Below are 14,901 nucleotides of genomic sequence, written 5' to 3' on the forward strand. Positions count from 1 at the left end.
ACACCTTATAATATAAGCATGTTATAGTAGCATAACAGTAATACAGGATACATTACAGATTACAGTTAATACTTGTAAAAACTGGCTTCTGCAAAATGTGTTACAAAAAGATATTGTTGGTAAAAAAATTACTGTTGCTAAATTCTGTGAGCATTAACTTCAAATCTACTATGAAATTGTTGTAGGTAGTTTTAATTACACAAGGAAAGTGTGTACAATTATTATGCAATTAAGTAAGCTTTTTCTACTTACTGTAAAATAGCTGAACCTGCTAAAATGTAATCTACCTGGAAAAAATATTGTTCAAGCAACAAGTGCTACCATCTTGTAGTTTCATTTCCCTTCTGCTAACATTACAAACCGGTTGATCCTTGGCCTCTCAGTTTCTGTCATTCACCAATGTTATTGAGTCAAGCACGGCTGTTATGTCAACATGTCTAAAACAATGTGCAGTGCTTGAATTTCAGACTGGAAAAATTAAATCTAGTGACATTGACTGTCATCTAAATGTCATCATTAATGGTGATAAAACTGTTGATTGAAGCACTATGAAAAGGTGGGCAATAAAACGTGCATCAAAACTTGTAAAGCAAATATTGAGGATGAATCTCACAGTAGTTGACCATTTTCTGTACTGAAGTCAAACAACAAAAAGAAGTGGATTAATTCAAAATGAGCATCTCAACACTTTGGAGATGTATATCAACAGCGTCTACTCTACCGGTTACGTCTCCCCAGAAAAAAGACAAAATTACTGCCCCTTAAGAAAACAAAAGTTAACAAATAAAAACAAGTTCAAGCAGCATCCTTTACAAATTCTGCATTAATTTTTTGTTAATAGTGTAAATATTTTTAGCTTTCAGACATAAACAATATAAATACATTATGCACTGTAAATTTTTAGCGAACGAAAAAATTGATATGTGAAATTTTCTGTTAATTGGGTATTTAACAAATCAATAATTTTCTCACACTTAACAGCCTAAATACCGCCCCCAAATTTTGGTGCCCTGGATAAAGTGTCCTGGATAAATTGGCCGCCCCTAGAGCAGGCACTGATATCAAGTTTGACAATCTGTAGAGCTATTTCAACATAATTTTGCTTGGCCATTGACATTGCATGCAATGATCAAGGCTCTTTTATAGTTGAAATTTGAACCTATTCTACATCTTCCATGCTTACCAGATTTGGCACCTTCCACTTTTCACGTTTTTCTGTTATTTCACTACAGATAATAAACTGAAGAATGCAATAAAGTTGTGGTTCAAGAAAAGACTGCCAGCATTCTTCATTGTCAAAATGAGAAAACTGGTTTAATTTTGAAGGAAATTTGTAGCTATAAATTGTCATTACATGGAAAAATAAGTTTAAGTTTTTGTAATGTAATGTAATTTTATGCCATATTTGTTTCAATGGACTACCTCTTTACATTTGTGAGCTTTGAGCAACTATGCATTATATTTCTGCCACTCCTCTTAATTTTTAAATGTTGTGGTTTTCATTGAGTGAATAATAGACATGTAATAAATATTAAATAATTGTATACTTTAATAATATATTAGTTTAAAAAGAAAAAAAAAACATAAAACATAAATACTTATTCAGTTAAGTAATACTGACGGTTAAATGTGTGAAACAAGGTTATACTGTATATATATGATATTTTAACTACTAGCATCTACTTAGATAACCTTTTGATAGGCTACCTCTACAATTGTCATTATAAGCCAGCCATGCTGTAAATCCATCTCCAGATTCGTGTTGACGAGTGTTGTATATTTTTTTAGCACATTGAACATCATCAGATATATCATTATTTAATAAATTACGACATGCAATATTACATCCGCTTCTTTTATCACACCAATATCTCCTACTTATTTGAAATATCCCAAAGTCATCGGTCTGACTATTAATTGCTCTTGTATTAAAACCAGATTCATGTTCTACTATGCAAACCCATTTTTCTAATTGACGTCCACGAATTCCATATCTATATTTTAACTCTGCAGCAAATGTACAGCGAGTGAAGATCTATTAAAAAAAGAATTTTATTACATTTTTTGTTTATTTTAAGTGTATTCTTAAAAATCTTAAGCATTTATATACAATAATATTTTAAAAACAAACAGACTTTTTTCAAAATATATGGTGATTGGATTGTAGATATCATCTACATTAATGAAGATGCTATATTGTTTTTAATAGTTCAAAAATAACTTCTGGAAATACAATTTCACATATGTAGTGAATTCAAAATTGTTAAAAATACCATTTTTTAAATTGATTAAGAAATTTTATCACTAAGTAAAAAAATCAGTAATTCTCAGTTTTTTGTTTGTGCTTTCTGGTACCTCTTAATTATATTTATTTAATCTTTATGCTTTATATGCCATATACAAGAATATGCCCCCCGACAATCAAAAAAACATTCTAATACCAGTATTATCTTTACGTAAGTATACATAATATAAAAATATATAAATACATATTTATAAATTCTACATATTTGGTATTACAAGAATTTTGGGAGGTGTACAGGAGTGTAGAACAATGATGCCAGCTTTTTATGAAATTCACAACTTGCTCAACAAGTTATGAAAATAAATTTAAAAAATCTGATGTGGACACCACATCACTTCCTTTTATGCCTATTAAATTACATATGCATATTTAAAAAAATATGAAAAGTACATAAAATTTTATTTCATTATAACTAAAGATATACTTTTTTTATTGTTATTATTGAAATATTATTTATCATAATTTTTTTTATAATCGGAGGTTATTAATAAATCAATATATTTAAATTAAAAAAAAAAGTCAAACCAATGTGCCTTTCCCTTCTAAGATCTAAATATTTCATTAATTAAAATTTTGACTATCACTGTGGAACCAATGAAAATAAGTACCACTTATGATATATTGTTGAAAAGCTCTCAATTAAAAAATTAAAGAGCTTATTACTACAGTTAAGAAAAAGTCGAAAATCTAGATTTTCTTTGGCTTTTGGGTTTTTTTATACACTTTTGGTTCAGTTGATTCCCATCAAAAGGAGGGTGCACAAAATAGATGTTACAACAGTCCTAAATATAAAATTTTAACATCCTACAGTTAATCGTTTTTGAGATGTGCAAGAAACATACATATGCACATACGTCACAATGAAACTTGTCAAAATGGATATTTCCACTGAAATCTGAAAACTGGAATTTTTCACGATCTCGATACTTGTACAAGAAAGTAAAAAAAGATTATAGTTCTGCTTCAAAGTAATGCTGCATGATTTGCTTCTTACAACCCCTTAAGTGCGTTTGCTTTTAAGATTGTGCGGAATAGTGACCCCACTGGGCTGTAAGCTAGTTACATTGTTTCTTTTCATTATACACAAGCTGCAACCACACTTGCCTATTCACCCATTTTATGCAACATATGCATGCGTAAATTAATGAATTGGCGATTCTATCTAGTGAGTTATGGACTCTGCTCTTTTAGCTTTTTTAAGATCAATAGATTACGGTTCAGTAGTTTTTCTCAATCAAACAATTTACTTCTCTGAGAAATGTGGATCCTGTTTGTAATAACTTTTCTTGACTTGGCACCTACTTGTGCATTTTGATATAGCCAATATGAGAAAATATTTTGAGATAGCCTGTGACTGAAAAAACATCACAGCAGAGAGGGGTGAGGTTCCTCTCTGGTAATGATAGAAACAGTCTAACTGATTAAATGCACAACCTCAATATCCTCTATCTTGTATTGTTACAAAATTAGGCTTAAATCATTTTACCTAGCATTCCCATTTAACAGCTGCTATGAAGGTTCGGGCATAGTGCATATTTAAAATATTTGCTCTTCATCAGTGTAATTTTTCACTGTTGACACTTTTTAAGTTGATTGCTACCTTTAAGCATGTAAAATAACCAAATTGATATTAACCTAATTGATATTTACCAAATATGATATTAATTCCTTTGATGTTGCAAAATCAATTGAAGTAGTTTTATCAACTTCTTTTCAATTTGAATGCAGGTTGATTGATGTATACTGATGGGTTGTTTATCAGCTGCGATTTGGTGTCAGATGTTCTTTTGTTATTGGCCATTGAATTTTCATGCTATCTGTCTCACAATAATGGTAATGAATTTATTGCTGAAATATATTTCATACTAGCCCTTCATCATGTTGTGGATTGATTTAACCATTTTTATTGTAATTCAGTAATTGCAATCAAGCACTACTTTACTACTTATTAAATAATAAAATTTAATCATTTATTTGTCTCTGATTTCGGAAACTTTATTAGATTGTCAGTGTTTGCTGATGGATTCCTAGTTGTCGTAAGAATTCCATTCAGTCAGTCTTTTGACCGATTGAGGAGTATGTTAGCTGTCTGATTACATGTGCTTTTTTAAATTTGGTTGGCAATGTGTAGAATGAGAGGTCATTAATTAGCTGTTATTTTAAAATAACATATTGCCTTGGAAGCACCATAAAAAAAGACACCTTACATCTATCCTTTCTTGTTAACACTTCTTTCTCTCTTTTTGTGTTTAGGCTCTGGAACCACCATAAGTTATTACTTCAGAGGATAATATCCATGAATGTAAATGTATAGTAGTATTGTACAGTCTCTAGTTGACCATTCCTGAGATGTGTGGTTAATTGAAACCCAACCACCAAAGAACACCGGCATCCATGATCTAGTATTCAAATCCATATAAAAGTAACTGTCTTTACTAGGATTTGAATTTTAAAACTCTTGACATTGAAATCAGTTGATTTGTGATGACTTGTTAGCACTTGGGGTACAACAAGGTGTTATTTGGATTTTCATGTTATGTTGATAATTTCCATAAAGATAATTAATTGCCATAAATTTTGTTTTTTATTTACTTTTATATTTACTTGTTTCATAATTAACTTAATATGTGACAATGAGAAAAGTTAGGCGTTTTAAAAAATGTTATATTCTTGCTGAGCATCTGCAAATTCTTTGTAATGGTATAAATCAGTTAGGCTTCACATACAGTGTATAAATACAACATATACAGATAGAATTATTGCATCTAAAATTCAGTCTAGAACACAAAATTATTTTAGTAGTTTTTTGTGTAATGATATGGCTAAGATGACAAACATTTAAAATTTTTGTAGGCAGTTAGAATTTTATTTGTACTTAGTTTATTTTCATTTCTTTTTTCCATTTACTAGTGGGCACTTTATCTAACCACTTTTTACTCGACTATATATGAATGAACTAAACAAATATAGTTTATAATTTTAAGTATTTTTCTGTTAGATTTTATTACTATTTATTAATCTCAGTAATGGATTGTTACTCAAGTTTCGGATTCATTAATTATTTAGTTTGTGGAACCCCATTACAACTCCCTCTGCCTGCAATTTTCTTGCACTGAAATGTGTATGGGAGGAATACATAAATGTTTTCATTATGTCAATTGTACCTTATAATTTTTGTGGCCAACTGCATTTTATCAATCAATGTTATCATTTTTAATGATAACGGACAGAGATTTTTGATGCTGCTCTGATCAAGATTTACTACGATTTTCCTCAATCCATTCACACAACAAATGCTGGGCTAGCTCCTGCTTTTTTTTCTTTGCATAGGTATTTACCCGTTCCTAATATACTATTTTTATTTATCAAATTTATTTAAAAAGGCAAACCTGTATAGTAGGTTATTCACGAGTCAGATTTTCAATCGGTCTCTTGGATTCATAAGCATTGGATTTTACTTAACTAGATAAATTATGAAGATTAATTAATGAGTTACATTTTACCAATTTCTGTACAAAACTTACGTACTCGTAAACAATTTTATATTAATAAAAAGTAAGGAATAGAAATAGTTACTGATACTCATTTGATTCCACATTTCCAGTCGCCTGGAATTTTTAATCTAATATTAAGATATCACTGTCAGTAATATTGCTTTTAAATGATATCAGTTGGTTGGTTATGTATGTTCATCAGTCTTTATCGAGTTAAATCGATTTTTTATCTCTAGCCTTTAGTTAGAGATTTGCAACTAAGTAGAGATGTGAAGAACTGCTTCAGTAGCCTGGCATCACTATTTTGTAACTAGGTACGAAAATCATTGTGGAAATAATTTATAAAAAAACAAAAATTAAATAATTTATAAAAAACAAAAATCATTTAAGTTCCATATTCTCTTGTTCTGGAAAATAGTATAATTACAAGAATTATTTTAAAATTTATTTTTACAATAAAGAAAAATATAGATAAGTAGTCGACTCGTTTTATCCCGACCTCTGATTAGATAGTCTGAGGAAAATAATTTTACTTCATCATTATTAATAACATTATTTTTTAATCATGTAGGTTAAATCTGTAAGATATCCTTGTATCTTACAGATACAAGGATAAAATACGATTTTAAGGATGTATGATAAAATGTTTTGATGTAGAGTGTCAACAGGAAAAGAAGGCTGTTTTTGGTTGATAATGCTAAACCAGCAGTTGCGGTTGAGAGTGGTGGCTTGATCTATATTAATTATCTTGACCTATTTCTAATTATTATATCTTGTTAAAAAAAAAAGCTGACAACAAAGTTGTAATATTTTTCTGGCATTACTTATTTATTATATGTGGAGAAATATTGATGCGTGAAAACAGTTTAAAAAATTCAAAAAATCTACTTTTTTTATTTTTCTCTGCTCACCTACCCCTGAAATCACCTCCAAGAAAATTTTTTTATTTGTACTATTTTTTGTATGTTTACAATGTTAAATGGAAGAAACTAAAAAAAATTCTACAAAAAAATATACAACCAATAAGGAGTTACATAAGATTTATTTTTTAGGGGTGGGAGTGAATTGTGATGAAATTTTGTTGTAATATTATTATTAAAAGTTTAAATATTATAAAAAAGTCTAAAAAATTATAAAAATTGATATTTTTAAACTTTGATTGGCTCCCCACCTCCAATATTGTCCTGAAGTATTGTTTTTTGGGTCGTTTGCACTACTGCTATGCATAGGAAGACATCAAAAGAATCGGTTAAAAAATATGCAATAAATAAGAAGATAGCTTTTGTCATTTTTGGTGGAAGGGGAGAACTGTGTATAGCAATTTTTTTTAAAAAATGGTAAGATAAGCATCTACACATGTACTGAGCTTAATATAAAGCAGGGTTATATTTGCAAAATTTTGAAAAAATTGACCCCCAAAGGAACTCTCTACCCCACTCCTTGAAGATATTGCCCCCAAATGTTTACTGTCCAACTGCCCTATATACATAAATACAAGTCTCTGTGCCAAATCTCATCAAAATCAGTTAACCCAATCAAGTTATTAATCTTCAAACACGCCAACATACGTATGGACATTACCTCTACTTTTTTGTTTTTTTGGGGTCCCAGGTTCATGAAATTTCAAAATGCAAAATAATCTGTACACCATTTTTTTGACCGAGTTGGGTGGTCCAAGCAGATGGTCTGCTGTTATCTCTGCCCAAATCATAGTGCGGCAGATTGCACTCTATTTCCTCATAAAAGTGCGGATTGTTTTTTGTTCAAAAAGAGTTGTTACGATTTTGTGAGCTATGATAAATGGTACATTCATCGAAGAACATAACATTTTTTTGATCATTTGCACGTGGGAAGTGTGACTGCTTATGGGTTGACTTCATTGACGATCATTCAATTGATTCTACCACAGCAACTCAAGTTTCAGTGTGAGTCATAGGCCTTCCGTCGTGCATCGAGAACACTTCCTATCGCAAAGGTTTTCTTCTCCTATGTGAATAACATTGGTCATGATGGCAGCGGTTTTCCAAATTGCACATCGAAGTTCCTCAAATTATCTGTCATTGTCTTTTTTTTTTTGTTGTGACGTTCGTGAACCCACAGAAGCCAACAAATGTTCCTCAACATTGAAAGCACTTGTATCCATCATGATTTAACTCGAGACTGTCACGTCCTTCCCTTACTAAACAAAGTGATATGCGCAGAACTCAGCTTAAGGCAGGAAGTAATTAAGAGTCAATTTGCTCACAATAGTACAAAAATACTGTTTTTTTTTTTATTGTTTTGTATTTATAATAATGTTTATCTACATATCTAACTGTATTATGCTATTAACATGTAAAGGGACTTTTCACCCTATCTGTATATCATCAAAGTTATAGAAATTAGTAAAGAAACATATTGTGTAGGGTAGTTTTTTATAACAGGAAAATGAGATATGAGTAGGGAAGCTACAAAGGCCAGAGGGTGTATTATTTTGAAATATGTTCTTCCATCTGGGTAATTGTTTTGAACTGGTGATCACAGGGTCGAATTAGCATTTGGTCACAACCTTTTTGGATAAAATAGAATATAACCCTTCCAGTACATTGGGCGGCACAGAGGGTTAGTGCTTGTCTTCAATTATATTTTTCTTATTGGATTAATTATATGTAAATAATACTGGGAATCAATATTAAGAAACAATTATTGAGAAACTGTTAGTTTCTCAATATTGTCATATGTAAAAATAAGCGCTTAGTATAACACTCTTACATTTACAAAATATTTCTCTTGAGATTAGTGTGTTTTTTCTCAGTGTGATTCTTTACTTTTAATTGAAATGATAAGTCAGTTAATACAGTTCTTGTAACCAGATTAATTATTATTTGAATTTTGTCTATAATTCTCAAATTCAATTTTGTCAATTTAATTCATTAATATTAATTAAATGTTTGTATTTATATATACAAAATGTTATACTTAACTTAGATTATATTTAACTTACCTTACAAGTAACAGTTGAAAACATAATTGCAAATAGCAACAAATATATTCTAACAAAAATTGCCATCACAATTATATTTTGACCTTGAGGTGTCTTCTAACTACTATTAAAATTCAATGACTGATGTAATAATAAATTCTGGCCCAGACATTCGCCTTTTATATTGGATATTGAATTATCCTTATCAGAATATTATAAACATTTCCTTACATGAATTAAAAAATAAATACATTTTTTCCTTATTTATTTTTTCTTTTATTGGAGGAAACAAGATCTATATAAAGATAATTGTTCTAGTTTGAACTAACCCCGTTAATTTTCTGTTTTCACTTTTAATCGTACATGACTATGTTTATATGCATTTAGGTACAACCATTTATTTTCATGAATTAATCGGCATTCATCTATTCTATGCCAAAATAATAAAAAAGTGCATTAATTTTTTTTTTTAATCTGTAACACTTTAACCTGTTTAATTGGTCAAAAAAACATTGCTGTTTAACTGCTGTTTAACAGCTGTTTTTGAAGTTGAAGTTCTGAGGCTCAAATCCTAGAAAAGTAATGTTACTTATGAGTACTAGTCACTTGGATTTGAGTACTAGACAGTGGATGCTGATGATGTAGTTTAGTGGTTGGGGTTAAATTAACCACACATTTCAGGAATTGTTGACCTAAGTCTGTGAGACTATACCTCATTTACATGTCACACAATCATCCTCATTTATTTGGTTCATGGGGTTGCTTATTGTTTGTTTCTAAGTTGAACAGGTTGCAGGAATAGAAAAATAAAAATAACATTTTCAGTTTTTTTTTTAATAATTTCAGTAAAGCATTTGTTCTATTTTTACCAGTATATATATATATATATATATATATATACAGTATAACCTTGTTTCACTCATTTAACCGTCATATCTGTTAACCACCTGCCATTACCTTCTGTTACCATAATATCACACTATTTGAAGATTTATACACAATATTACTGTATGTCTTTGTTGCTGAATTTTAAGCTTTATAACTTGCTTCATTATTACCAATAGTCAAAGTTGTATTTATTTTTTTTCATAATCATTTTTCTACTAAAATATGAAGTTTCATTTCAGTACTAAAATTACCCCTATAAACAGTTGTAGAAAAACAAAATTTTCATCACTGAATTTGTCCCAGTTTAGATTTTTGAAATTATTCACATTTATATCAGTTCTGTATGTAATGTTAAACAGCAATTGTTTTCTTTTCTGTTTGTGTTATGGTGAATTATTAGTATATATTTAATATACAGAATGATTCAAGAGTAAAGAAATATAATTTGGTAACTGATTCTACAGCTTGAATGTGATCTCTTGAAACTTCATGATTCCAATTAATTAAAATATGTCTATTTATATAGACTTTTTATGGATATGTAGTTTATTTATATATGTACACTTTATTGAGGGTGTTTGCAGGAAAGCCCTCTTCGCAGGCTTTTTGTAATACAATTTACTTATGATTCCCTTATCAGAACCGATTGTTAGATTCAGAGTTACTCTTACATAGTTTGTAAGATAAAAAAAGAACGTACTAAAATGTAAATCTTCGTTTAAATTCAATATTTGAAATCAGCACCTAATTACACATTGGTAAGTTGTTACTAGGTATTTATTTTGGTATCGAATTTAAACTAACTTAATGTTCCTTGCTTGTGAACATCAAGTAAAAGTAAATAGGTTCATAAAAATTACAATACATTGCTTTCTACAATACATTGATACTATCAGCTAGTGCAACGTAGTTAACCCTTGATATGAAATAAAGTCCAGATCAATTAGCGTTCATTATTGTATTAGAAGGAACATACTTTAAAACAAAATTTAATTTTTTTTCCTTACATAAAAGTGAAGACTAGACTAAAATAAACAATTACATTTTCCTTGGTAAAATTCAACCGTATAATTTGGTTAAAATAATATTTGTTAATTTTCCTTGTTTTATATATTTCTTAGTGTTTGCATATTTTTTTGTAAAGAAGAGAATTTTTCTCTTAATGAAATGATTCAACAAAAAATCAGACCTCAATTAAGGATAACACAAGAGAGTAAGAATATTGAAGATAATGTTTTGTTTTAAATGTTATCACATTGTATCATCATTTATCAGGTCAGATCTAATTTTGCTGAAAGTTGAATAAATGACTAAATCTATTCTAATACCATTAAAACACTGGGTGATAATATTTGAAAAAAAATTAAGTAATAAACAAACTCGAATTTATTCCAAAATACTTCAGGTTTAGGGGCAGTATTTTTATATAAAATGTGCTAGTTTAGATGATTGGGTGATTGCAATATAATGAAAAATAAATTAAACTCTATGAAATGTTAAAGATAATTTTAAATACATATGTAATCTACAAGAAAATATTAAACAAAATTAATATCTATTATTAATGCAGATTGACAGTATAATGTTTTAGCAAATATTCTGATAAAATTCTCTTTTAGATTTGAATAAGACAGTTTTTTCTTTTTTTTTAATTTTATATACATTTAATTGCCTGTAGTCACATTTGGATATGGAGTTCAGGACTACTGCTGTAGAACTGATAGTTCCAAAAATGTGTAAGGGTGCATATTTAGTAAGATTGAGCCTGTATTCTGGTGTTTTTTGTTTTAAGGCTTAAACGTTTTAACTCTAATCTCTTCTTTTTGTTTTAAGTCTAATCTTACAAATAACTACTACAAAAAATTTATTTAAAAATTAAGTAATTTTCTCTATTGTCTCTCTATTTCCTGCTAAATTTTGATAGATTTCCTTCCATTTCCTTTTGATTGTCTATAATTTTTAATGTTTTTAGATCTTTTTCTTTGCGCCTTCTACAGATCTTTCCAGCACAGTTTTAATTGACTCTTATGATATGTCCCAGCCTAGCTTTACTATTGTGAATTGTTCTCATTAAGCTTCTATTTTCTTGTGCTCTCTTAATTTTTCTCTCTGACCATCTGTCCATGATGTACAGAAAGATCTTCCGCGTCTACATTTCAATCTCTCAGCCTTCTGTTTCCCTTTTATTAATGTCTGTTTTTCACATTCATACAGAACACACCAAATGTAATACTTCATAAGGTAATTCTTCAAACCTAATTTCATCATACGAAGGAATAACATTTTCTTTTTGGTAAACGCTTTCCTAACAGTTTGTATTTTAGTTTTTAATTAACAAAAATGTTCAAAAATATTGAGATTATTAACCCTTTAAAAATGTCAAAAAGTATATTGTGAAACGAATAAAACCAGTTTATTATACCTAGCTACAGTCAATCACTGTATTTATTCTAATCTCACACTCTGTATCTTTAGGATATTCTTAACACCTTGCAAATGCTGCGAAACCATCAGGTTGTAAGAGATGGAACTGTCTTAACATAGAACCCTTCAACTATAGTTTTTTTGTAGATCAGATAAATCAAAATGATATTATTTTGTACCGATTTTATTTAATTTTACTAATTTAAATATCCAGATCATTGTAATCTTATATTGTTACTACTTTATGAATTAATATAGAGATATAGATTAAATAATCTATATTTTGTAATAATGGACTGTTCAAGATTTTCTACAGTTTTTTCTTGGATTCTTCCCAGCAAATGTTGATGAAATTTTGGTGTTAATTGTAAGGTAACACATTTACCTGGTACTCATATGATCTAACGTATAATTATATTCCAAACTGATAGAATGAAGTGTTTATTTATTTATTTAAAACTATTCAAATTTAAAGGAGAAGAATGTACTAAAGACTAAACCGGAGTAGGGCAGCTACTCCGGTAGCTGCAATCAAACAGCTCCGGTAGCTGCAATCAAACAGCTCCGGTAGAAGGCAATCAAACAGCTCCGGTAGAAGGCAATCAAACAGAAAAGGGAAACTGAGCACTAGTAAGTAAAAAAGTATATAATGCTCTATGTAAACATTTTATAAAATTTAAAGATATTTTTTTTGTTTTTCTTAACATACAGATTTGCTAAATTGAATACTTTGTGGAATAAATAGTTTAATTTTGATAAGGTTTGTTAAGGGTATCAGTGATAGCAACATATGGAAACCATTTATTTGTTACATAACTTGTACTTCTGACTTTGGATCCTTTCGAGAATAGTTTTCTCTCTCTTTCCTGTTTTCCCCTTTCTTACTCACTATATCAAGCCCTCTAAGTGGGTTTCCTTTTCACATCTCTAAACAAAGATCTGCACAGTTTCTTCCATCCTTCTCTTTTACTGACTCCATATCCTTTCTTCATCTATTCCTTTCCTTGTTCATTTGTTTTCCTATCCCTAACTTCTATTAAAATCTGTTTTATGGTATAGACTTAAAACTTAGTTCTATTCCATTTGCTTATTCCCTCTGGATTCATCATCTTCAAAGCAAAAGATAATTAAAACATGCTTACCAAGTATTTTAAATTCATGATTTAATGGATTTCAAAAAATAATATTATAAAAATATATTGATTTCTATGTTAAAGAAATAAAAATTAAAATAAAACAATCATCGTTTTATGTGAAATATGGTTAGACAGATAGATAGATATCAACATATATTTATCATATATCAACATATATATATATATATATATATATATATATGGTTAGATAGGAATAGTTACCAACATTTGTTTTTTGGACATTGCAATGAATACTTAAAATATCTTAGACACAAAAAATGTGCAATAATGATGCTTTAGAGAGTACGAGTGAAATTAGAATTTATTGATCCTTAAAAGAAGAGAAAATTGGGTGTTTTTAAAGGGGGGAAAAAGTATTTTTTACTTTATTTAATAATTCAAGGGAATTTGAATGGTAAATTTTAAGTGTTGGGAGATAAGAGGAAGATAATGGCTTGGAAATCAACAAGGATGCTTATTCTTGTTTTAATGTGAAAGTAAGGTCATCAGTTATAAAGCTCCCAAGTACTGAAATTTCTTCATCTGCTTTAAAACTTAATTTCCTATCTTAATCTCAATCCTCTCCTCTTTTTCTAATATCATACATTTTGTGTCCTTTTCATTGATTTCCTGACTTTCACAAGCTTCATTTAAGTCATTAAGCATTTAATTTAGTTTGTTTGAGCTCTCCACCAGACCCACCATGTCATCGTCAAAACGTATACATTTTATTCTTCTTTCACCAATCCTTATTCCTCTTCCCATTCAGACAGCACCTCTAACCAAAGAAAAAAAAATGGCACAATTATTTCTGCGCATGGGTCATTGATGCTGTTTAATCTTTGTCACAATCTGCCAAGTGATCTTAAATTTCACACTTGTGCATTTAAAAATTTTATTCAAAGAATTGGTCAATTTTTTCATGTAATTGAATGTCCTTTAGGTAGCAAATATACTTGCTGATGGTGTTTGATCTTATTCAAAATCCCAAACAGGGATATGGGTTGGTTTCTGAATTCAATGATACACTCTTGTTCTAATTAGATGATTTCATTACATTAGAAAGACACTTTAGCTATGTATTTGGGCCTTCAATGCCTCTTAGGATGCTTAAATATTTTTAGCTCATGTTAAATTAATCGAACTAAATTGAGTGGAAAACCTTTTTTTAACATTTTCATGTAAGGAACAAATTTCGTTATTGCATAAACGAAAAGTTATTTAATAATATAATAAGTTATTTAATGAGTTAATAATTAGTTATTTATTTAGTAAGGGTCATTTAATAATTAAAGAGATGAATGACAGTAGAACAGTTACTGACAGTGATTACTTAATGACAGTGACACTAACACTACTTTTTGACATAATCACCATTTACAATTGTCCTATCTTTCTGTGAGTGTTTTTATTCCAGTAATGAAGAATTTTTCAGCTTGGTGACTAAGTCATTCTTGCACCCCTGAATATTGCTGAACTCAGAGCCATGTAAAAACTCTTTAAGAAGACCAAACAAAAAAAAAATCTAATGGTGCAAGATTGGGATTGTAAGATGGATATAGCAAAACCTACTAATTTAACCTTTGAATTTCTTTCCATGTCTTTTCAGCAGTGTGGAAGCAGGTGTTACCATGTAGAAGAATTATGCCATTTGAAAGAAAACCAGGATTTTTCTTCCCTACTGGGTTTTCA

General features: G+C 29.3%; 1 protein-coding gene across 1 annotated transcript; it reads right to left on the minus strand.

The window, feature by feature from the left end:
• Positions 1–1,531: 1,531 nt before the first annotated feature.
• On the minus strand, positions 1,532–8,900 carry LOC142327485 (lysozyme C-3-like). Its single transcript, XM_075370597.1, has 2 exons — positions 8,783–8,900; positions 1,532–2,035 (listed from the first exon to the last, which is right to left on the minus strand). The coding sequence occupies exons 1-2, from the start codon at positions 8,846–8,848 to the stop codon at positions 1,673–1,675; spliced, it is 429 nt and encodes a 142-aa protein (XP_075226712.1). The 5' UTR covers positions 8,849–8,900; the 3' UTR covers positions 1,532–1,672.
• Between the last annotated feature and the right edge of the window lie 6,001 nt (positions 8,901–14,901).

Source organism: Lycorma delicatula, chromosome 7 (assembly GCF_047948215.1).
Source record: "Lycorma delicatula isolate Av1 chromosome 7, ASM4794821v1, whole genome shotgun sequence".
Taxonomy (NCBI): domain Eukaryota; kingdom Metazoa; phylum Arthropoda; class Insecta; order Hemiptera; family Fulgoridae; genus Lycorma; species Lycorma delicatula.

Bases quoted from the DNA above. Each gene is read 5' to 3' on its own strand.
- LOC142327485 (XM_075370597.1), bottom strand. From the start codon at position 8,848: ATGGCAATTTTTGTTAGAATATATTTGTTGCTATTTGCAATTATGTTT. The intron at 2,036-8,782 runs GTAAGTTAAATA...TTTTTTTAATAG, and splicing joins TTTCAACTGTTACTTGTAAG to ATCTTCACTCGCTGTACATT.